The sequence below is a fragment of the Parasteatoda tepidariorum genome, chromosome 10 (genome assembly GCF_982258835.1).
Source record: "Parasteatoda tepidariorum strain Cologne lab strain chromosome 10, Ptep-v5.0, whole genome shotgun sequence".
Classification (NCBI taxonomy): domain Eukaryota; kingdom Metazoa; phylum Arthropoda; class Arachnida; order Araneae; family Theridiidae; genus Parasteatoda; species Parasteatoda tepidariorum.
The window spans coordinates 42,690,668-42,717,850 of NC_141764.1; the positions used below are offsets into that span (position 1 = coordinate 42,690,668).

The 27,183-nt window shown below is 26.3% G+C and overlaps 1 protein-coding gene across 1 annotated transcript in view; it reads right to left on the reverse strand.

The window, feature by feature from the left end:
• LOC107441526 (cell adhesion molecule Dscam1) overlaps positions 1-27,183 on the reverse strand; it is a 417,585-nt gene that overhangs the window by 374,289 nt on the left and 16,113 nt on the right. Inside the window, 1 exon segment of the mRNA XM_087153704.1 lies at positions 21,881-22,201. Coding sequence (XP_087009830.1) covers positions 21,881-22,201 — 321 coding nt within the window.

Genomic DNA, 27,183 nt, shown 5'->3' on the forward strand with positions numbered 1-27,183 from the left:
TCTGTCAAAATGATTAATGCTTGAAATATAGGTTGCAAATCAACACTGATATCAATTATGAATGTTCTAAGAAGGCATCTTAAATTGTGATTTGAATATATATATATATATATATATATATATATATGAAAAAAATAATAAAAATAAAATAACAAGAAACAGAAGAAAAAAACAATCCGAAAAAAGGACTAAAATGTTTGAAAAACTCCGGAAAATAAAAGATATAATCTTTTCATCAGCTCACACGATTATATTTACAAAAAAGAGTGCTTTCTAATATTGTATCAATATAGCAAAAGCAAAATATATCAATACAATAGTGTGAGGAGCACTCAAAAAATTTTACAAAAAAAATTACAACAAATAAAATAGAACACAATAAGTAAAAATATCACGTAAAAGCATAAAAGAAAATATAAAGAAAGAAACAGAATAAAACATGAAATGAAATCAAAAAAGCGAGGAGCGAATTCAAATGAACCTAATGAACGGGAAATTTTTCAAAAATGATTTAAAATATTTTTGTAACAAGATTACCAGATTGCAAAAAATGAAAACAATAGCGCAAATTGAGCTAAAAGCGTAACTAGAGGATTTTTGTATAAAAGTGCGTTCTTACTGCATTACTGAAGTGCGTTTGATTTGTTAGTTACTAAGGATGGGCCCGAAATAAATGTGCGCAAGGTAATATTATACTGGACAATTTGAAGAAGTTGACAATTAATAATTGCAGAAAATAAATATTTATTTAAGAAAAAATATTAAATAGAAAAGAGAAATTAACATGAATTGCCTGTTTTGCACATAATTTTAGTCACGGATATATATATATATATATATATATATATATATATATATATATATATATATATATATATATATATATATATATATATATATATATATATATATATATATATATATATATATATATATATATACACGATTTAACATATTTACAACCAAAATGAAGAGCTAGCAAATATGACAATTATGGTTCCAGTTTTCGATAGGTGGGGGAAAGGCGGACTACCAACGGGGTACTAATAGAAGATCAGCAGCACTTCGAAATCATTGTTCAAGAATATTATGCTCGGATGGAATCGTTGCTCGCGAGTCTCATTTTCTCGTTGCAGATATAATCATTGTGGTCGCAAATATCAATAGATAACAGTGTGTGCTGAGGTTCATATGCCAATGTATTCGCCTGTTACTTACATTAAATGTTTTATTCGTACATTGTTACCATTGAAGTTTTATCAAAAAATTTATTCCGATGAATTTAATTGAATGTCATAAATTTTTATTAATATAATATAAATTTGCTTTATTTACCTTTTTCTACAAATATTAATTGCTAATGTTAAGTATTACAGAAATTAAACATCAAGCATAAAAGTTCTGTACAGAATATATTCGATAATTTATGCAATATATATAAGGAAAATGAGGCAATAATTATCAGAAGTAAATTCGTAAGAGTTCTTTGACAAACATTGTGAATCCTTTTATTTTTATTTCTCTCAAATATAAAACGTTTAACTTATAACATCACAAAAAATATGAAGCATTAATGAATAGCGGAGATTTAAAAATCATTACACGTAGAGTTGTTTTTGGAAAAAAGTTCAGTGGGCTAAGTAAAAACTTGTAAAATAAAAAAACGATGTACAAGTTTTAATTTATATATTTAATGAGAGGACTGAAATTGTGATTTCATAGGTTCGAAGTGATATGTACTTATTTTAAGGAACGAGTCAAAATGCTGGTCTGTTAGTCCACTTCAGAAATTATTTATTCTATGGCTCATTGTTGAAAACACTTGTTCACATATATAAGATGAAGTAAACTTAACGCTGATTTTCTGGGGAAACAAGCTTTTGGTATTAATTTGTAAAACACCAACTTTGGCATATTTAAAAGCAACTGCTTCAGATGATTGTTAGATAGCAACTCAATTTTTTCAACCTGCAAATTCGACCGCACTGTTTCACAATTTAAGTTGAAACGCATGGTAAAGTATCTTTGAATGGCACTGAAATCTGTGAAGTACAATCCACCTGTATGTCTGTCGTATATTCCGTATGTCTACACCTCGAGTAAGACAAACGCTCAATCGCCTCCAATCTGCGGTTTTCTACAAAGAACTCACTTTCAACATTTTACCAATTGAAGCTGTCTGTGCTAGCTATTTCTATCAATTTATGTTTTGTAGAACAAAAGTAGAGAAAGTAAAAAGGTCACCAGTACTTTGTTAAAAAGAAAGAACAAAAATAGATAGGAGGCCGGATAAAACTTTTCAACGGGCCAGAGTTAGCCCGCGGGCCGTAGTTTGTCCATCCTTGCACTAGAACGTTACAATATTACGTTTATTTTTCGATCAAAATAACAAAAATTATACATTTAGCAACAAAGAAGTACATTCCTATTTTTTCATTTGTCTTAAAAAGCAGAAGAAATAAATACAGTAATTGTTGCAAAACAGCAATTAAAATAATACATTACAGTAATAATCTTAATTAAAAGTTACAAATGTCTCCCTATTTTCAAACTTGCAAGTGTTATAAAAATTATAAATCTTAGTATATTTTTTATTAAGCAAACGATGCGGTTATTAATAAATTAAAGATAAGTATGATAAAATCATAATCACAAAAAAGAATTATTTTATACTGCGATGAATTGCTTCATTTTATTTTAAAGAATTATTCTATATGTTAGGCGGTGACAAATTTGTCAAAAAAAAGTCCTTTGCAACTCAAAAAATCTTTCTTTTCTGCGAAGTTTAGAAAAAAAGTGCGTTTTAATCTTCAAACACTTTTATCATTTCCAATTTTAAAGTAAGTTACTTAGAACATATTAAATCGTGAAAAATTAACGCCCAACGCAATGAATGAATAAGGAAGTTTATAAATAAATTTAAAAATATATGTTTTCAAAAGTAATTACTTTTATTTTTTTTTCGGTGATCGCCCATGTACCGATTGAAAACAAAAGCAATAAAAAGTTACGTCAGATAACACTAAAACATCTATCGATTTCTAGTTTTTGTTGCCTCACTTAAATGCTTCATCCATGCTAGTTTTATTATAATTATCTTGATACAGAATCCACGAGACGAAATTGCATTTTTGCTGATATTATACGCGATTCCATTAAGTTAAATCGATAGCATTTATGGATCATAAAAATAGTCGTACTTAGGTATAAAGTTTTCAGAATTCTCGTAAAAAAACTTCGAATTGATGCAGTTATAAAAAATGAACTTTCGCCAATCGGCGTTATTAATCAAGAAGTAAAAAGTTAGCTGAAAAATGTCTGACATTTTTAACACTATTTTTTTTTATGCTTTTCTATTTTATTGAAGTAACCTTTCAATATATTGCTTGAAAAGATATTTTGATTCTGTCCTTTTGAACTAAATTTTTTTTTATAATAAACTTTAATAAAACTTATCATAGTTCCTGATATTTTACTTTAAAAATCCGTTAAGCATTACTCTTGTTTTATTTTTTTAATGAAAAACATTAATAAAAAAACTAAGTGTTGGTTAAAAACTGATTAACTTTTTAATGCTAATTTTTTTTTTCAATCTTGCATTGCAGTCACAGAAAGATATCAATAGCGTAAAACGGGTGAGTTTTTTGTATAAAATGACAATATTTCTGCAATGCATGTAATTTATTTTTTCTCAAAAAACTTAATCATTGAATTTAATAATTAATATGCTACATTTCTTTAAAATTAAGAAAAATATACCACAGACAGATTTTGTTTCCTTCCATTTAGCTTATATGATTGATACCCCACTCCTTTAAAATCTCGAAAATCCTTAATTGTCTAAAAATTGTACACTCATAGCAATTTCTAAGAAAAAAATGGTTGGATAACAATTTATTTAATTGTTGTTTTACCATATTCAAACAAACAGTCAAATAATCATGCAAAGATGGTATTCCAGCTGTTAACTGTTAAAAAAAAGTTTACTGAAAACTTTCACATAACACGGTTAAACATCCAGAATTTTATCTCACCAACTAGGGCTACAAAAAATAAAAACATTTAGGTCCTTGCAGATGGGTACATATTATAACCGAGAGAGCTAGTTTGTCAATCTCATGACGGAGGTTCCAGTTCCAGTGTTAACACTACAATATTATCTCCATTCCTTCCAACACATGACGAACTTCCAGTGCCCTGCACTCCCCAATTTGTGACACTCGGCTTTTAGAATACGATACTTTTATTCACGCTTAGATGATAGCACCAAAAAGCTGCTAATTTATCTTCAATGTTCAATCAATCTTCTTTTTTTACGATTTTGAAACCATGTTAGTTGTAAATGGTTGTAACACCATATAATTTCGCATTCAAAGTTTTTTTAACCATTCTAGTTGAATATGGATTCAAAAGGGTAAATGTAAATAATGCTGTTTACCCTAAACTTTATGGTTAATTAGATGGACAGGCTGCCGCATGTTATTTTACCACAATTTGAGAATGAAACTTTCAACAGTGCAGAAAAAAATGTGCTGAACAAATTTCCAATTTTCAAATTAAGTTACGAGTGATTTATTCAGCGCTGTTATGAAAGTAATACTTTTATAATAAATGCAGAATTTTATTTGATGAAGGTAACTACTGGTGATAACGAGTTGTTCTGCCATGCCCTGACTCAAAAATAATTTTATAGATTTAATGTGGGTAAAGTGAGCATTTGTATTTAACCGATGTCAATTTTCAACTTTATAATTAAATTGACCTTTATTTTATCTCGTGTGCCTTGTACTCTCATGTTTTTGTCTGGTATAATATATATGTTACCATGAATAACCGAGATCAAGAATGTCGACTTTCACCGGTGAATGTCAACAATCACATAGTCGCTTTGGTGAATGTCCGAAATACTTGTTTTATCCGATTTGATATTAATTTATTCGCAGATATTATAATATTTATTCGATATATTAATATCTGCTGAGGACAAATTAAAGGAAACTTCAGTGTTCGGAGAACCGATTAAATGCATACAGGGCACAGTGGCACTTGACCTTAATAGACATTGATGTAGGACATACCGGCCAAATGCATACCAGGCAGTGACACTTAAATGGACCTAGTATATGTTTCAGACCTTTACCAAAGTGACTATGTGGCTATCAACATTCGCCGCAGTACCTGAATGTATGCCTCATTGTTCCCATGTTTCGGATTTTATAAATTTCAATACAAAGTTTTATTGAAATTTAGTACATTGAAGAAAAGATTTAAAATCGTCTAAGCTGAGGCTTAAAGATTTTAAAATCTAGTACGTTAAGCCTACGTCACATTTCGTATTATTGTAGTAAGTGATAGTGCTTGGCTTCTACTCTGTGCAATCGTTTACAAACAATTTCGCAGGAATACTATTTAAAATTATGTTATTATTTCTCTTTTGCACCCATAAGGTAAGTATTTTGTTTTAATTTTGCGGTTCAAAAGAAGAATGTCAATTCGGAGAATTGACATTAAAATTGGAAGGACATTTTCTCTTGTTCAAACGTAATATCTCTGTAACGCAGGTTTTTTTTTTTTACGAAACAAAATTCATCGGCAAAGTTTTACTAAGGCAAATACGGTACTTCAGCCACGCCTGGAGTTTTAGTAAGATACCATAATTCGAATACTACACTTTTCCCATGTCGTAATTCATTTGCCCGTTTTTCGATTTTTAAAACAAAATTGGACAGTTAAAAAAACTTTTTTTAGGAACTTTATATCAATTAATACATTTTATTATGAATACATTTTCATTATTATTGACAAGACAATAACTGTTCTCTTACAATATTATCTCATTCAGGATTATTATAAAAAACATAAATCCTGATAATTAGCATGAACTTAGTATCGTTTAGATGCAATAATGCAATATTTCAATAGAAACGAAGTTGCTTAGTAAACTAAGTTACTTCGGTAATCGACACAATATAATTTCATGAAAAATGTTGCGCGTGATATTATTTAACACGGTGGACCTTAATTTCTGTTCAAAAATTCATCTTCATAATGTTTGCAGTTCTTCAAAATGAAGAATATATGTAAAATTTCAAAAATGAACGTTTTTCTTATAGGGGTAAAAAGGACCCTTTTTGGCAGTTCTAAGTATTTCCATAAATATTTATTTTACTAATTACTAGAAAGGCGTGAATTTTTAAAAGATTATATTTAGAAACAATTTAGGGAAAAAAATGCGCTTCAAAAGTCACATGTATCTGAAAATGACATAAAAAATTGTAAAATATGATCAAATTACCATAACGGAGCTTCTAGTTATAAATGTGAAAAATATTTAAAATGAATTTTTATAGGTATTTTTTTACCTGAGTTTATACGAATATCTTTTAATGCATATTTATAATTTGAAATATAAAACAAAGTACCGTGTATAATACGTTATTTGCTTAAAACATTAAAAAATCAATATTTTGCACCAAGTTATTTTTCAAAGATACTTGATAATATAATGAAACTAATATTTATTATAGTAAATTATTATCAATATTATTGCTAACATTAGAAATGTTTATCTGAGTTAAGACTACATCTGAAATATAGTTTAAAGTTTCTTCAAAAAGTACTGAAATTTTTTTTTATACTAGTTGCATTTTTTTCCTCCGTTATCAGACTTAAACAGCTATTTAAAATATTTCTTCGAAAGAATATTGAGCCTATGCATAATCTAATTAAAGAAGCTGCATCCAATGTTTGTTTTGCTTATAATCTTTACATCCTCCACAAAATAATTTTTGTTTGAAAGTATATTTTTAAGTTTTTTTCGAAGTTTTTTTCGATGCTCAATGTTATTTTGTTGAAAAAGAAATGCTTTGTTTATAAACATGTTTACGAGAAAGCTTTTATCCTCATCAAATGTAATTTTTTTTTTTTTTGAAAAATGAGACAATTTTATTTTGTTTATCAATACATTAAGAAGAAAACAGGAGAAAAAAAACTGCACAATAAGCACATATAAAAATTTATCATCGAGTTACCATATTCTCCGAATAATAGAGTTTTTCTCATGTTTTATTTTTCAAGATAAGATATATGTTCATCTTCTTGCTGAAAGTTTATTTATAAAACTTTCTGAAAAGATGTACCTAAACAAAACAGTATTTCAAAAATAATTTTTTTAAAAATACGTGTGCAGTGATGATTTAAATGAGTATTATTAAAATACTTACTCATTTCGTCTGGAAAATTTAAGAAAAATTGTATTCAAATATAAGAATATAAGGCTTAAGCCGAACACTTTGAACTCTATTCTTTTCCCTAAATAATATTAATAATATTTATAACTATTATTACATAAATGATATTACGTTATTATTATTATTATTTCACTCAAATATTATTAACGGCATATTGCATAATTCTTAGAATGCAATTTAACTATAAAAGTTATTTAAATTTCTTAAATTTTCCAAAAAATTTAAAAATTATGTTTGAAAAATCATGATTCCAGTGTTTTTTGCTTACAAAGGCTGCAAAATAGCCTGAAAGTAAAACAAGTACTTTTATTCAAAATTGAAACACAGTAAAGTATTGAATAACATTGTAAGAAAGTTTCAGCAAGAATATTTATTATATTTTTGAGTAATAATGTTTACTGTAAGTTGAGTTACAATAAAAAGAAATTATAAAAAAAGTTTAAAAAATTATTTTCACGCTTCAAATATACATCATATTTGCATTCTTAGCTCTTCATACAATTATTTCATTTATTATTACATCAGCTAATAATCTAGAAGTGGAAAATGACAGAGTTTTAAACGATAAAAATTTAATAGTTACTTTTAAAATGCAATTAATAAACAGCCGATAATTTAATAAAATCTGAACATTTCTACGTAAGCAGATACCCATTTTTCCTTACACCTGAAGCATATCATTAGTATTATGGAATTCATAACAATAAATGCTTCTGATTTTGTAAAAAAAAAGATGTCTGCATTTTAAATGTCGTAAATAGATATTAAGTATTTTGCAATATTCTTAAAAGTGCTCACCCCTCAGTTAAGGAGATAATATACAGTAAACGTTTAAGTACGATGGAAAAAAGGCAATATGGACTCTTGCAATGCTACAAGAAATAAATTACTAAGCAAAACGAAAAAGGAAATACGTTTTCAAGCTAATGTAATTAAAATATACTATACATAAATTGACTATCTATTTTTCAACATCACTAGATGTAGATACTATGGCTTTAAAAAATTTATAAAATCTAAACAAATAAGTTTCAAGACAATAATACATATTCAGGCTACTCTTACAAAACCTATAATATTGCAATATAAAGAATGCTTACCATTAACAGATACAGATTAAGACAAGCTTTTAATATTTGAAATAAAAAGTCTCAGAAAAATAATTCCCCTAATTATATAAAATAACAGAAGGATAATTTGACTTAACCAATTGAGCGATCTAACATTGCCAGAAGCATCAAATTTCATCTTATTAGATGACTAAAGTATATTTTATGGTTTGACAACTCAAACCGAAATAAAAAGATGACCCTTCTATGAGTATTCAGAAGATGCCGAAAGAGAAGAAACTTTAAACAAGATAGTTGGGTTGCGTAAGAATAAATCTTAAAATACAGGAGATGGATAAAATAATGGAAACACTTCGATACTATTACATTTCTTCATATTTCTGAAGAAATACTTTAAGAACCATATTGTAACTTCAGAAATGTAATTGTAATTTAGAATGCGATTTCTCATACTTGTCAATGAACTTTAAAGCTTTCAGGCGTATGAGGGTACTAAATTACAAATGGGAAATAGTGCTCTTGAATAATTGCACAAAATTCTGTAAGCCTAGATTTAATATTTATGGAAAAATGGACATTTTTATAAATAACGAATTTTTTTGTCGTAGTTTTTTTTTGCTACAACTTTAAAAATATTCAATAGATTTCAGAGCAATTTAAATTTAATTACCAATTTCTTTGCTTTAAAATTTGAAAAGAAATTCGTTGAAAACTTTGTAATATATAGGTAATTAAAATAATTGGTTTATACTGCGCATGCGTGGAAAAAATTCCTTTTTTTCATACTTTTTGAGTGATTTGTACTTTTTAATAGAAACTCAAAAGGAAATGATAAGATATTTTCTGCAAGTATTTTATTTTGTATAACAGGACAAAATTAAATTAACATGATAATGTCTTACAATAAACAATCGCACACAAAAATAATATTGTACAAGGAAAGAAAAAGTGCGGAAGAAAAGATATTTATAGGGAAATAATGTCAGTGTCACTCCTAATAATGCCGGTGTCATTTTTAATGATCTTGTTTGATAGTACAAATAAAATTTACGAAAAGCCCCGCATCATTTTGAACTTTCTTCTTAAAAGTACGAAAGATACTTAGTAAATTGCTTGGAACTCTTTAAATTTTTAAGATATTCAAATCGGAATTTTTATATTAGTTGCCAAATACGATTCACTTTTAAATTAGGGAAAAATAAATTTTTATTTTTCCCTCGCATGCGCAGCATAAAAGAACTACTTTTATTACTCATACCTTGCGCATTTCAGATCAAACAAATTTTTCTCAAATTTAAGCAATAATTTTGTAATAATTTTGTTTAATTTCATTGAATATTTCTTAAAGTTATGAAGAAAAAAAATTTAATACAAAAATTTTTTTTTCTATAAAAGATCTATATCACAGTAAATATTTAAGCTAGGCTTACGAAAGTTCAATTATTGCTGATAATAACCAAAGTAATAGTTACAATTTACAAATTCATTGCTATATGTTTTGTATGTAAGGTGTTCAAAAGTACTATTTAACATTTGTAATTTATTGTCGCTCCCTCAAGCCTCTAAGACTTTAAACACCAGTGATAAGTATCAGCAATCGCATATCCTAAGCACTTCTATATTTATAAAATGATCTTCTTAGTATTTTTTGAGAAATATAAATAAAAATGTGTATATATAGAGATGTGTTTACATTATTTTGTCCAACCACTGTAATTAAAGTGCATCGTTTGTAGGCTTATGCGATGTGTCACGCATTTAGTAAAAGTGTATATACTTTTATAAGGCAAAACACAGAAACTCGGCACTTTCTCGTAACCCTGTGTCCCTTGAAAAACACTTAAATTGCTTTGATCCTATTCAGACACTAGGAAAAAAGCGAATCTAGGAAAATCATTTGGTTATCAAAGAGGTCGAGATTTGGTTTAAAATTCATCAACATTTTTATTCCATTGCATACAGTAATTTATGGTATAGTTTTTTTATAAACTAATAGTGAAGTAACCATACAGAATATTGAGAGATATCCATCTTTGCAATACTTTCCCATCACAATTTTCAATCTTTATCAAATCTCTGTTGGGTAAGATGTCTTCTCTGAACTATCCCAAAAAGTAATTCTTATCTGCTGTTCTTGCAATCTACTTACAATCAGCTACTTTTCTCTATTCAATCATGGAATGAATAAGAGTAGTCTGCATAACGTTTCTCATGCAAAGGTTTCCATCACCGAGTTCGAATTCCAAACAAATCCCAACAATCATAATTTAAAGAATTTTTAACTCATAAATATACAATTGTATTTATGATAAGTATGCTAAGAAAACGTTTTTTCCCTTACTTCATTAGTTAGAAGATGATTCGGTTAAATATCAATCTTAGGAAAAGTAGACTAAGTTAGTATTATATACGTTTTACTAAGCAACCAGTTGCACAATTTTTCAGTTAAAATCATTCTTTTGAAAGAAAAAAAAATATTGAATGTAGTCAAAGGAATTAAGAGCAAAACAACAGTTATCTGTGTTTTTAATCACTAACTTATTTCATTATAGTGCTTTTTATATTAACGGCATTACAGTTAAAATAATATTGATATGGTGTGAATTATGTTTAATTTATGGAATAAAAAAACTTGTTTGCTGAATGAAAAAATCAATATGATTAATTACAAAGACATGATCAAAACAAGGCTTTTTGGCTTTGGACGTAAAGAAGCCCAACTTTTTATTGATACAAATGAAACAAAATACCCAATGAAAAAAAATACGTAATGTAACAAAAATATTCTTCGTATCAATAAATCTTTTTATGTTGCTCATAATCAATTATTCAATTTTATTCAGTTTTTCCTAACTCTAAATAAATATATATTAAAATAAAATAATTAGTCAAATAAATGAGTATTATATGTTAGTTCTTTTTTTTTTTAATTTGAGATAGATGCATATAGAATTACATTATAAATAAAGCAAATAGACTGGTGAAAAAATATTTTAATTTTTAATTTTTGTCCTTTTGCTTTGCTATTTAAAATTTAAAAAAATTAAATAAAAAGTATGATTCAACCACGTAAATTGCATTGAATTGAAAAAATTATTTTAGTTAAAAATAATATAAAAATGCAAAACGAACTGCTAAACATAAAATTAAAAATTAAGTTAACTTATAAACATGCATTTTTTAAAAGTTATAGATGGCAGCAAAGTTTTTTTCCTGAACTTTAGAAGATAAAAATAAAATAAGATCATATTACAAAAAAGACATTTTTGCAAACAATTTTTATTTGAATAGGATGTATTAATTTAATTCTAAAACAAATATATGGCTGTTTAACTAAACAAACAGATCATATATATATATTAAAAAATTAAAAATTAATTGATAATTCAACCATTTCACATGCATGTTTGTTAAAAGAATTATTAACCGAAAGAAATGTAAAGAGCTTAACATTAAAATTAATAAAATAAAAAAATCTTAAAATTAATATTTGTTTTAGAATTGAAATTAAAAAAAGAACAACTTTATGATAAAGGCAAACACTTCAACGCTTAAAATATACTTGGCTTATCTGAACATTAATCTTATTAAAAATGCCACTGAAAAAAGAAATGTCACAAGAAGGAAATTAATTTCACTCATATTTTCTAAAAACTTAATATAAGTATTTTTTCTACTTCAGATGCTCAAAAATAAGATTTTGATATCTTAAACATGTTATAATTTTTTTCTCAGAAAACATTTACTTTAATCGAAGTTTGCATAAATGATACTTTTATAATGATGCACTATTTTCATTCAATTAGAAAATTCTCCAAAAGAAAAACAGCTTCAGATATATAGATTTTCTTGTTAAATATTCACATCCACTTGAGCAATGACCCCTTGTTTCAAAGTTTGAAAAGATTACGGAAGACACATTTAGCTGCTCCCTAATTAAGAGGTTCGACGTAATTTATTGCTCGTTGTAAGTCGTTAATTGCAACATTTACGTCTTTTCTTAATTGTGTCGTTCACAAAAGTTTTGCTACCCTTTTTTTGCCCTAATTTGCTATTAATTGCGCTAAAAATAAAGTGCGATCATTAATCAATATGTGAAGCATTTCCCTGGCAGATTCAGTCGAGAATAAATATAATCTTCATCCGAAGGCTCAGTTTCTCAATTTTATGTTGTTAAAATGCCATAACTCTTTTAAATAGATGTATTATGATTATGTTTTTTTAAAATTCTGAACACACTCTTTTTATTAAGTTCAACGTGAAAAATGTGGCCTGCCAACTATATACTTCAAAATTTTTAAATTGTTTTTAATCTGAATTTAGACTTATTTTTAAACAGAAAGTTATTTTTTCTTCTTTTTCTTCCAATAAATGATGCTGTCTGCAAATGATGTCCACTGACCGGAAGTGAAAAATTTAGTGAAGTACAAAGAAAAAATAATCTCTGAAGTTGAAATAAATAGGTAATCAAGTTAAGAGTTTGCTATAAAAAATGTAACTGACACGGTTAGTTAAGTGAGAAAATAATAATTTCTAAATTAAACAAGCTTCTTTTTGCTTAACGAAAATCACCAATCCTTAGTATCACCTTAAAAAAGTATTAGAAAGTTGAGCATTATCATTGCTGTTCTTATTATCATTATTATTATTTTATTACTATTATTATTTTGAGTCATTATTTGTAGGAGGATGTTGCTTTGTCGATCAACCTCTATTTTTTTATGATTATTAAAAGCAAGATTTGCCTGTAGTTTGTTTCATGCACTTTATGAAGCTTAAAATTTGCCATCTTAATCATAAGTCACGTTCATATAGAATTCCTGTAAGAAAATAAATAAAATGCTTGAGTTTTTTTCTTACTTTTCTTCGAATTTCAAAATGCTTTTAAATTCTGGAAAATAAAAAGACGCTAATATTGTTTTACTTGTTGCTGACAATATTCAAAACTGTGAATAATCGGCGATATTTAGCCTTTTTAATAACGATTGTTTCATTTGATACAACATAATTTAAAAAGGATTGCTACAAGTCTTCAATTAGCCAACCACGATTGCTAGGAATGAATTGGTGACTGAATAAAATAAATATTCAGGCAAGCATTGCGAGTTGTAAACAAATTGTCATTGCATTTGATTCAGTTGATGTAGATCAGAAATATTTAAATGTATTAACATAGTTATAGTATTATGTATTAACCAGATATTAACCTAGTTTGTAATTTCTTGATCACTATATATATATATGGGTCATTCTCACAAAAAAAGTTATTTTCATGTCCCCAGTATATTTTATGTTTGTTTTACAGCTTACGAAGGAAAAAAAAATCAGGGAAAGTGTCCTTCAGAATGCAAGCTAACAAAAGAATAAAAATAAAATTATCGATCTTTTTTTTATCTATATTAGCTAATTAAAATATACCAATATGTCATTTCCTCACTTGTCCCCACTGCTGATTTAAAAAAAGAAAAAAATTGTTTCAGAAATATTTTTTTTTTTTTTACAAATTTGTGTTTTTTATTTCAGAATACTGAAATATAGAATTCAGAATATCAATTTTAAATTTAATTTCTGATAAAAATATTAACACAGCACTATTTTAAACTTTGTTCCCAGTGTTTCGCGTCATTCCCTCACAACAATGTTCTTATCACCTACAACCTTCTTAGAATAAAAATATTTTAATAAAAACTTCAGAAGTTAACAACTGGCATCATAGAACAAAATTGCAGTATGTTTCCATCTTCAACTTAAAGAAGCTTTGCTGTGGAATAAATTTGAATGAATCAAACCAGGTAAAATTTTTTACATTTGTCATTCCCTCATGTCATTTTTTAGAGTAAAATAAAATACAACTTCATCGAGAAAGTGGATAATTATATGTTGCTTTCTTGTATGAATATAATTGTATGTGATTGACTTCAGAAATTAATTTGGCCTAACTGTTATTTTTAAATTTTATTGAATTCGTCATTCCCTCACTAGTGTATAAAGTGAGGGAATGACGCTGAAGTGAGGGAATGATTCAAGATGAGTATATTATTAAATTTTTTTTTGTTCAATCGTGCCAGCCAATTTTATTTCCCAAACCTGTAAAAACTATTAAATATATAAGACTAAATTATAATAAATATTAGATATACTTAGTATGTTATCATTTTCAAACTTCAGGTAGATGTAACTTAGATAAAAACATGTATTAAAATAAAATATCATTCCCTCACTATTAGTGTCATTCCCTCACTTTTTAAATAGTGAAAATAATTAATTTACTTATTAATTAATTTGAAAAATAAATTAAAAATTAGTAAATTAATTTATTAAATTAATTTATTTATTAAATTAATTAATTAATTATTAATTATTATAAATTAAGTAATTATAAATTAATTATTTAAAAAATTAATTAATTTAAATATTAAGTATAATTTATAGGATATATACTTTCTTTATAGTGCCATTACATATTTTTATTAATATAAAAAGTTTCAGAGCTTTTTATTCATTTTACTTTTTTGGGATTTTATGAACTGAGTTTTCGTGAGAATGACCCATATATATATATATATATATATATATATATATATATATATATATATATATATATATATATATATATATATATATATATATATATATATATATATATATATATATATATATATATATATATATATATATATATATATATATATATATATATATATATAAAACTTTTGATCTCTTGATCAGATTTTCGCGTACTAACACTGTCTGAGTGGTACGAGGGCTTTAACTGGGGTAGAAAATATTTTAAGTTACGAAATAAGATAGAAAAACGTACTTTTCCGAATGAAAAAAATTTAATATTTATCCGACGAAATCTACCAATTAGAGTGTTAATTTTTTAGCGGATATGCATTTACCATCTGGAGATCATTTTGACTGCTCACAGAAGCAAGTAAAAAAATGTGTTCATCGAAAACTTCATAAAGCGAAATGAAATAGTTTAGTATATAATTTATAAAATTCATTTAGCGAAATTTAATTCAATGTAAAAATAATTTAGAATAGCCATTTATTTTTTTTAAAATATTTTATTTATGAATTTGAATTGCAGGGTTTAATTTTTTTTAAATAATTTAGAGAATGTAATTTTATATAATTAAGTACAAAATTTAAATTAAATCAGTCGAATAGTTCTTGAGAAATTACTTTCCAAATACACGACTTTTTTTAAAATTTGATAACTCAGAAACTACCTATTTTGACTTTTTATTGTATTCAAAATTATTTGATTCAATGTATTACTACTTGTTGCAAGGTTGTAAAATAAATGTCGTGACAAATGTAGAAACATGTTTATTGATGTTACAAAATTTCATCTCACATATATTTCAACTATTTTAACAAGTTAATTCTTTCCATTTTTAACCATTCATATTCATCCCTCATTCATTTAATACTTGAAAGTTTATTAACAAGAAAAACTTTTTTCGTGTTGAAAACAAAGCATATTTAAAAACACATGTCAGATTTTAACCAAACACTCACCTCAAGAGAGTGTAAGAAATATCAGAAAGAAATTTACATACATAGCTCAGGCTTTAAGCAAACTTTATGTTGAATAGAACTTTAAGATTGTTTTGTGAGTAATATGGAGATATTTAATAAAACTAGAAATAAATCATTTATTGTTATGAAGCTATAACGATTTGATGGATGATGAAGTAATCTAAGTGATATATTCGATTGAGCCGAGCCTCTTATATAGGTAATATCAACTATCCAGACATCATTAATCAGCATCAGTTTAATAAAGAAGCCCTTGTTCTGCTCTGGTAAGCTTTATTAGATGATAAAATCTGCAAATCAATTAGTGAAAATGATTTTATGTCATTCACCATTTGGTGCGTAGCAGACGTTGCAGGACATTCTCTTATTAGAAAGATAACTACGCTTCGAATTTTTTCCAAGAATACGTTCATAAAATGTCAATACCATACTTATACTATTGTCACTATCGGAGAAGAGTGCTTCGAATTATTTTTTGTAGTGTTTTTTTTTTGCTATAATTGTCTAAAATAATGTATATTCATACAAGGAGAAAAAAAAATCAGGCAAAATCATCATACTTGGATGGTAAAGATATTTCCAGTGAAGAAACCATAATTCTAAAAATTGAACAATGCTATAAGGCATTTAAACTATTCATATGGTAATTTTACCGTTCGCTGTTGTTATTGTATGTATTCCGGAAATTCTACTTTCCAAAGTTTTAGTTCTTATTGCATTTAGCAACAAATACGAATCTCAAAAGTAAATGTAACCAAATAAGTGGTTTTTATGCCAACTCTAAAGTACCAGGATAAAATTACGAAAATGATTTTTAGAATTATCAACCATTTTACCATTTATTTGGTAATTTTAATCTTTTGATGTCTTTGTCTCTTTCCAAATAGAAGGGTAATAATCTGTTTACACTTCTACTTTTTACTTAAAATTGCATTTATTTAAATTGTTGATAGGAGTTACATGACTGTATACTATTTCTATTTCTAATATAATTTCTCAATAGTAATATGGGTCAAAGGGGCGGGAATGATAGCTTTAAATGTTCTATTAAATTGTTTCAAAGAAACTAAATTCAGATTTATTATATTATGGTAATTATTTTATCCATATTTCATGAGGTAGTATGTTTTATTTATTTACGTACCTATGTGAGTTTCTTTGTAATTACAAAGGATGACTTAAAGCCTCTTTTCAGTTTGAAAAAAACAAATATCAAATTTTTAGGAAAGACAGCAAGAATGTATATCGAATGCTAAAGTGGGATTCAAACCCACTATTTCAATGGTTAGTGGAATAGCAATAATCCTCTGCGAGGTTGAAGTAAAACAACCATATATTATAGGGATCGCTATTACCACAGGGTGCTGTCTTTGCAAAAAACTCAGAATCACAATGGTAGTGGGTTCAAAATTTTCGTTCTGTTTTTTTTTCTTCTCACTTTTATGCTGTTTGTTCTGCAATTTGACAAGAAGCAGACAATTTTATGTATAGTTACGCTTTGATTAGAACCCTCTACCTGCATTTAATGTAGAATTTAACGGAAAGATAAGACTAGTGTAAATATATTTTTAAAAAATGCCAAGATTTTTTTATTTATTTGTCGTTACACATATGCAGGCTTGTTTGCTCATTACAACGTTTGATTTATTATAACTCCTTGTCAATTTCTAGAACAGAGAGGACGAGTTACAGATGAACATGAAAAAGATGCACCAATTTTTACCTTAAGCTTCGAATCACCTACCTCTACGTGACAAAGCGCTTGGTGGAACGGCGGGATCACTCGGTCAGGAAAGTTCCACGTAATAAAATAAAACTGCTGGGCAGATTTATTTTATTTCGTTTTAACGATATCAGTCAACGCTGACCGATGTGAAAATATCAATGACTTGTTGTTTGGGTTAAATAAAAAAAACATTATTAGACTCATAATACCTTGTTATACTCAGAAAAATGGAGCAAAACATTGGATAGGGAAATCTATTTCAAATTCGATAAATAGTCACAGAAATTAAACATATTTTCGATTAAAAGAAAACAGCTAGATTTTCATCCATGGTTAAAATTTAAAACTTTTTAAAATCAAAATTAAAGGGTACCCTCTCAGTTCCAATTTATCAATATCTTCTTGAAACAAAATTCTTTGGTAAAAATTACCTGGTTCCTTGGTGTTCCAGTAGAGTGATAAACATGGTTAATTTGACCATATTCTGGTAGTTTTGACCATACTTTTTTCTCAGTGTATATTTTATAAACTCTATTTATAAGTCACAGCCCTTTATTACGAAGATATACGATTTCCTAAAATAAATTTCTTGGAATCCATGTGCGCAGTTTTTAAATAAAATATTTAATTGAAGATATATTTAATGAAATCAAATTCTCATTTCATTAAATAGCAAAATCATTTTCATCTAATTTAATAAAAAATTAAGAACAGTTTCTCTAAAAAAGAGCAAAAATCACAAAGATCTAAAAAATTATACCACTTCTGCTTAATAACTTTAAAAAAAATAGAAGAATATTTTTCCATTATTCCTTTTTTTTTACAAAAAAAAAGATTAACAACGCATTAATTATAAAAATAAACAATAGTTTTGAATGAAAATGGCTTGGAGGCATTTTTAATGCCTCTTCTGATAAGCATCTTTAGCAAATTTTTTGTATCAAGAACTCGAAAAAAAACATTAAAAATGTTTTTTTCTTAAGATGAATTCAATACTTAACATTTAATATTTTTATTTAATTTCCTAAAGCTTGCACACAAATTACTTAGTAAAAAAAAACAGTACTTTGAACTACATCTGATATTATTATACTAGTACTTCAAGAATTACAAAATTAAACAATTCAAGATTTTATTCGAATCAAGCATGTTTTTTTATTCCAAGCATTTAAAAGCTTACAAATGATTCTACTATTACTTGACCAGTAAAATAATGAACTGACATGCAATATTATGCACTTTAAGTCACAATTGACTGTTTATTCTCGCATATTAAGGTAATATTAAAGTGAATAACCACACTTTAAATATAGTTAAGAATTTTTTAAAAAAATCAGATACTATACATTATACAAAAATAATTTATTGTTTTAAATTCGATAAAAGTTTCATTTTAGGTGTCAAAACAATAAATGTCAATACATAATGAAACATTACGCCATCAGCTAAACAATTTAATTTCATTTTAAATTTAAATTTAATTAAAATATATTTTAATTTTTGTCAAAATTTAAACGTTCAGAATTAAAATCACTTACTTAGAATTAAATCAGTGTAACATCGTAAGTACTAAATGCAAATTTTAAATTTTCATTTTGAAATGAGTTAGGATTGTATTTCTCCATAGATTTAATATTGCTTTCTTTTCCTTTACTTCCTTTCACTTGTCCTTTATACTTGTTTACTTTATTACAAAAAATAATTTTAAGTATTGTAGGTACATTTATAGAAAAGTAAATTTTCCTTAAAAAAAACAAAAAAGCGTTTAACTTAAAATGCATTTTACAGAAACTTTTAAGATATAAAAAAGTAATTTTTTAAAAACTTGTTATTTATTTTATTCCGAGTAACTGCAAAATCAAATTATTTGCCTTGACAATCAAATTATTTGCATGTAACAATACAATTAGATGTGGCCAAAACGGAATTATATTGAAACTAAAATTAGTTAAATATACTAAAAGTAGTTAAATTTCTTGAGATTTAAAAAAATTGCAATAGAGGTAAATATTGCATTTAGATAATTCATGTACGCTTTTTTATATTTTTAATATTTATCATTTCAAATAGAAGCTGGTGTATGAAAATGGATTCAGGTAGAAGCTAGTTCATCTAAGTAAGTGTTGTCTTACTTATTTCTCCTTTTCTCCAGATTTCAATAAAAGTTTGTGTGCTTTTTATTAAGTTAAATAATGCTAAATTAATATTGTTAAAAAAATTCAAGAAATAAAAGCGATAGAAGAATAAATAAAACATTAAAAAAATAATTAGTAAAATTAAATGAAAAAATTTAAATTAAAGTAATCTGAAATTTTCTGATTAAATACGATTTTAAAAGTAAAGAAAAAGGTTACTTTACTGAAAAACCTGAAAATATTAAGTTATTATCCTTATTTCATTAACATTACAACCAAAAAGTTTTCGTTTTTTTTTTTTTTTTTTTTTTTTTTTTTGGGGGGGGGGTGGAACGAATCTGAAAATAATATAATTTTTTTCTCACTATATTTCTACAAGAGGTTGAATAAACTAAAAAAAGCTATTTTTTAAAAATAATTATAGACCTTCAATATCAAATGCTAAGTTTATTGTCGTAATTTAATACTTCCTTTCCCGAATAAAAATATTTGACAGTAGGCGTATTAAGATCTTCAGTTTATTCAATATCTGCGTTCTAGTATTTAACAGATTAGTTACGAAATATTTTTTAAAATAACTCTAATATTCAGATATTTACAAATGGAAAAATAAGCTTCACAGGGATGTTCATACTGTCGTTTGTTTACTCAAAATAATATTCCCAGTTTTTTATCATAACGATTGATTAGTAATTAATCATTTTGATAAAAATAGATTGACTTCTGCAGCATTAAGATGTAGCAGTTCTTTAAAGTTAAATGAATTGTTGACATGCTTGTTGACACTGTTGACATTATTGACAATGTTGATTCCTTGCTTTTTTGAGAATTTGAATATATCCTTAGAGAATTTACGAATTTTTTTATTCTATTTCTATTTTTGTGTAAAAATAAAACTGTAATATAAGTGAATCTATAAAACCTACGGTCTAATAAAATATTTGTATTATTCAGCGTAGTTGAAATTAATTCCTGTGTCTAACATAGGAAGAATAAAAATAAAATAAATAAACACTGAGTTAATAATGATTGAAACCACGTAAATATTAGACTTCGTAGTAAGAAACTTTAGAAGCTAAAATACATACATTTGGTGTCAGAAAAGAAGAAAAAGTAAAGTAACCGGAGTCAAGCCAAAAAAGTACAGACGTATTATTCAATAAATGGAGTGAGGACTTAGAAGTTAGAAAAAAAACGGCACCTGCCAAGAGTTGCAAATTCGAAACAACGGCAACATGTTAAAATGGCAAAAAAATGTAGGAGGTTAGCGGGAAATGAGAATATAGACTTTATTTCGGAATGTAATTTTATCAAAGAAATCGGTAGTGCATGCTAAAACACACATGTTTTGTTTAAATTAAAAATATGAAAAATTATAGGATTAGTCAAATAAATCATAGTGTTATTTATTAAATGAACTGAACATTACTCAAAACATCAGTTTTGTGAATAAAATTTATGGGGACACAGCTTTTCATTCATGCAATTTAGCATGAATAGCATAGTTTTTTTTGACATACGCATCTTCACTGGCTCAATATAAAGTCCTCTTACATCCTTGACTAAACACCTAAATATTGGTATTTATCTGAAACATCTGAAAAGTAATCATAACAATAGTTATGATTACTTTTCAAATAGCAACTACAAAACACTTTCTTGCAAAGTTAATTAATTTATTTCATTCAATTTATTAATCTGCACCTATGTTTCTTATTTTCCGATAAAACTTTCCGACAGTTTTAATTGTTTTAGAGAACATATTTTAAAAATATGTACCAGATTGCAAAGTTGAATGCAATTTTGTAAAGTGTACTACACATGAATTAGATGCCTTCATTGCAATAGGTTTAAGCATCATATTTATTTTATTTGAATCAGACATAAACTAATTTTTAGATCGTCATAATCATTCATTTCTCCTTATTTTCCTAATTTATATATTCTGTAAAAATCGCTTTGTTTATTTTTAACATATTTCTATAATTAAAATATTCGTACCCCGTCTTTTAATATAATTTTGACGCATCAATGTCAAATTCAAGAAAAAGGTATTATTTTATTTATTTTGTTATCTGTCTATTAGGGAATAATTGGTACTCAGCATCATTGATCCGAGTGAGCAAATAATCAAAAGTGTGTACATACCAGCTCTGATATTGACGTCCCTGCTGCCAATAATCCCAACAGAATTGGATGCTGTGCATCTGTAGGTGGCGGAATGGATATCTTGACGGAAATCCTCAGGTCTAAAAGGGGCAAAAACTAAAGAAGCATCAGGTCTTATCTGTAATAGTTCTGGCACTTCTTGAACAGGTGTTCCATCTTGCCGTATCCAGGATACCGTTGGGATTGGAACACCGATAGCTGAGCAAGAAACTACCGCTCCAGTGGAGTTATAGAATTGAACTTTTTCTCGAGGCTCTATTGTGAAACTTGGACCAACTGGATTGCGTTCAGCGCATGAAACTGTTAGAAAGAAATAATGTGATGTTAATAACAAACGAAAATTCATTAAGAGTAATTTTATTAATTAAGTTTTATTAATTAAGTTTTATTAATTTATTTTTTTAAATTTAATTGCATTAATTCAGTTTTGCTAATTTTGTTTTATTAATTTAATATCATTAAACGAAATAGCTTTATTAGATTTGAAAGTTAGTTAGGTTTTTTAGTTTTACTTCATGAATTCATGTGAGAATTTTTCTACTGGGAGATAAAATAATTAAGGAACATGCATTTGCTCTTACTATTTCAGATATATGTTATATAACTGACTTATTATAAGATAATTACTTTTAAAATAAGTCATTTTATATAATGAAATATTTTTATGCTAGTAGATTTATGATATGCAACAAATATTTGCTTATGTGAGTAACCAATAGAAAATAAACGCACAAGCCTCCCTACAGAAAGCTGTAGTACCTACAAAAAAAAACACTTTTTTGTCAAAGTTAATTCATTTATTTTATTTAATTTATTAATATGTTCTTATGTATCATATTTTCCGGTAAAAATTTACGACAGTTTTAAAATTTTTCAAGATTTTTTTTAACTTTACAAGTTAGTTAGGTTAATGAGCTCATGCGATATTTTTCCTACTGGGAGATGAAAAAATTAATTAAGGAACAAATGTTTGTTTTTGCAATTTAAGACGTGTGTGATGTAACGAAGAATTATATTATAATAATTATTTTGAAAGAGTGATTTTATTGAGGAAAATTTGCTAATAATATTAAAATTCATAATAAGTAAGTAGTATTTGCTTATGAAAGTAACTAAAAGAAAATAAACGCTAGTTTTTATCGACAGAAAAGCTATAGCAATTATAAAAATACTTTCTTTGTCAATGCTAAATCAATTTGTTTGGTTAAATTTATTAATATGTATCGAAGTTTCTTCAGTTATTATAAAAACTTCTGCCAATTTTAGATTTCTTTAAGAATTTTAATTCACATTTTTACTAATGTACAATAAATGTATTAAAAAAATTAAAAACATTGTTATGCTAGTCTAGGAAAAATCAAGTTTGATTTCTTTCAAAACTAATATAATTCTAATATTTTCATTTTAAACTGAGAAATATTTTATGTTTTTTGATAATTTTTCAAATTAAAAGACAGGATATAAATGAATTTTGGATTGAATATTGTCCTTTGCGGAATTACAAAGGGAAACGGAAGTATGCATGAAAAAAAAATTTATTGATTTTAAAATTTAAGATATCTTGATCTAAGATATCTAAGATCTGAAATACGATGGTGTTTTATAAAAAAGTTGCTAATACTAATAAAATATAGTGGGTATAAATTCCAAGTTAAACTACATCGACTGTAATTTATTATTTACTAGAAAAGTTAAAGTTTTAATGAATTATTCCTAAATTATTAATAGTATGAAACAAGTTTCGAATTTCTGTTCATCCAAGTAAAGTAAAAACAAGTAAAATTCTTTAATATAATACAAAACAAATAAAATGTCTATTTTAAAATTCGGAAAAAGTAATTATTTACTATAATTGTGAAATTTAAATTAATATTTTTTTGTTTAAAATTATGTATTCGGAAACCAAATCTGAATTAAAGAATATTTGAAAGAAAGTAGTTATTTCCAATCAGGTAACTTTGGATTAAATATACGGAAGAAACATTTTGGCAACATCTATTATGGTTCATAGAAGAATTAATTCTTTGCTAATTACTTTCATAAAACTCATTTATTTATGAATAAGTTATTCCCGAATCATATAAGAAAAAATATTTTTAAAAGGCTTGACTTTTAAAATGTATTAAAGATAGATTTAATCCAAATTATAATTTGAAAAGTTTCCAACCTTTTATAATAAGAAAGATTTGAAAAAGATCACGGTTGTTTTGAAGTAATGCATTTGTTCAGAGCCATTATAATACAGTGTTTCTTTATTTTAGTTTTTTTTTTAATTTAACTCAGTACACCTTTAAATTATTTCAAAATATACGATCAAACCAACTAGAATTGCACAAGTCATTCTGTGCAATAAAAATATGTTAAAACATTAAACTAATATTTATTTATTCTTCAAGCACTGGGTTTAAGTTTGATATATTTTCCTTATTAATAACAACATACGCTAGAAACAGTTTACACTTAAAATAAAATCTGCAAAATTAGTTTTTGTTACATTTTTAATCTGTTGTATAAAACTTTAAGTTGGTTTCTTGGATTCATCTTTAGAATTTGATTTTTGTTAAAATTTTTTTAACTAAAGTTTATGCTAAAATTAGTTTGTAATTTAAATACATTCCTAAAAATATATGATAATTGCTGTAATAAATGTGGTAAAGTATGGTAGTGCATTCAACTACTGGCTACTGTTGTTAGCAAATACAAGATTGCATCAGACTCCAATATTCCTTTCTAATGCAAAAATAACCAGTGCTAATCGTTGTGATAAAGTTATATTTTTAGTTAACAAGGCATATATATTCTTAAAATTTTATTATTTTTTATCTTTATTATTAAAAACATGAACTAAAAATAGTTTATATTTAAAATAAAACCATAAAAATAACTGTCTTTTTTTTAAATCTGCGGTATATCTACAACATTAATTTAAGTTGAATGCTTGGATTCATTTTGGAAATCCATTCAAATTTCAATTTATCTAATTAAAGTTCGTGTTAAAAATAGTTTGTAAATATATTTCTAAAAATGAATTCTAAGCGTTTTAATATTGGTGGTATAATGTAGTAGTGAATTCAACTGATGGCCACTGTTGTCAGCAAATACTTAGATCGTATTGGACTCCAATATTTCTTCCCAATGCAACAAAAACCAATCCAATCGCTCTAACTAAGTTATAATTTTACACAAGACATAAATACTCTTAAAATTTTATTCCGTTTTTATTTTTATTAATAAAATAAACTCTAAAAATAGTTTATAATTTGAATGAAATCATAAAAAATAATAGATTTTTTTTCAAAATTTGTGGTTTACAACTTAAGAAATAGTGTAGAATTCCAAGATTGATTCTAAGTAAATAAGTTGTATAATATATAAATTTGCTTGATAGAGTTAATACTATAAATACCAATTACATAGAATCATTCTTGGAATTCTATACTATTTCATAAATACAAATAACTTAAAATCATTCTTGGAACCAAAACCCATGTTAATAATTTTCAATTTAAATATATTCCTAAAAAGAAATGTAAGTTGCTGTAATAAGTGTGCTAAGGGAAAAAGGGACTAGTGTAGACTAGTGTAATTTGTTAAAAAAAATTATATTTACAATAATTTTTAACCTATAAACCATTTTTTTAACAATAGTTTAGACGCTCCTCCACACCTCGGTTTATATCTGTAATTATAAAGTTGCTTAGCTTTCCATGATATTTTCAAAATATATATATATATATAGTTATCAATATAGTTATATATAGTTTTAAATAAAATATTGGGCCGAAATTGTCTGTTTAGAGGTCATAAACAGGTAACTAATCCGCATTATCACCACATAGCCTCTACGAAAGCCTCTTATTGCTAACTCAACAGTAGACGGTATAATTAGTTTTGATCCATGACTGTCTACCGCAGGTAACAGTACACTGATGTCTCGATCTATAGGCAAGGTCTAACTCATATTTGCGGTTAATAGTAAAAGAAACCATATAAGCTGCCCATGAATTAATTGTCAATTACCGGATTATAAGTTCTAATCAATGATGAGTTAATTACAGTATGGGTTCTTTACGGTAGCACCGTGTAATGTGAAAGCACTGTAATCTAATCTGTATTCATCGGCAGGATTCAAATATTTGTCACCACATTGCGAGGCAAATGTTCGATCCTGATATCAGTCGTGGATCAACTTTGATAATTTAGAAATATATAACTGTACTGTTTCTTACTAGCTCATATTTGTTAGATATTGTGCCGTGTGCCAAATCAGATAGTGTCATAAATGCCTCAAGCTAACCTGCAGGCTGATTAGCAAAATGCATATTAAGCAGCAACAACAAAATAATTATAGCTCTGATCTAAATAGATACTTAAATATTGTTTGAAAAAGTTCCTATTACAAGTCTTCATTCTCATTTAAAGCTGTAAGCTGAGCTCCCTCTCAATTAGCATCCTAAGCTTCGAAATTTTGACGTTCATTTTCCTCATCACCAGTACAAATTACGCAATTAATTTGAAAAAGTTTGAAAAAATGTAATTAAAAAAATAATTTTTTGTCAGTAAATTTTTAATAATTTTATCTGAAAGTAACTAAAGTAAATGTGAAACTAAAAAAAAATAATTTAAATTTAATTACAACAAATAATATTAAGTTTAAAAAAAATACCAACAAATTTTCCTTTCAATTGTTTACGCATTACTCCACAGCCTCCATCGTTTAAATTTTATCTGAATTCTGTTTATGCTAAATGTGCGTCACTTATGAAGGCTAAAGTTGTATAATGTTAAGGTTTCCACTGATTAGAAAATAAATTTAGAACAAACCTGAAAATTCCAAATTGTTTCACAGGCAACTTTATGACGAAGAGCGTTACAGCGGGTGGCACTTAAACCAAACATACTTTATACTATATAATACAAATACGGTGTCAATAAAGTTTTAATATTAACAATGATAAGAGCTCTATGCTCCGATTTGGAGTAAAACGGAATATTCATGTATGTATGATTCAAGCAAAATTAACCTGCAATTTTACTTTTAAAGATTAGTTACTTTTCCGCCTTTTCTAAGTTTATTTTTTCATAAACCTGTATGTTCAACGTTCTTCAATTCGTAGAACAGCATTAATGAAGCATCATGCCACATAAATTACCACATTATTTTTTATGAGATGCTATCTTTCATTTTAGAAAAAAAAATGCTTCTCTACAATATGCTGATCTAAAAGCACTTACAAGTTTATAAAATTTCTCAAGTTAAAACATCTCTCAGATGGAGAAAA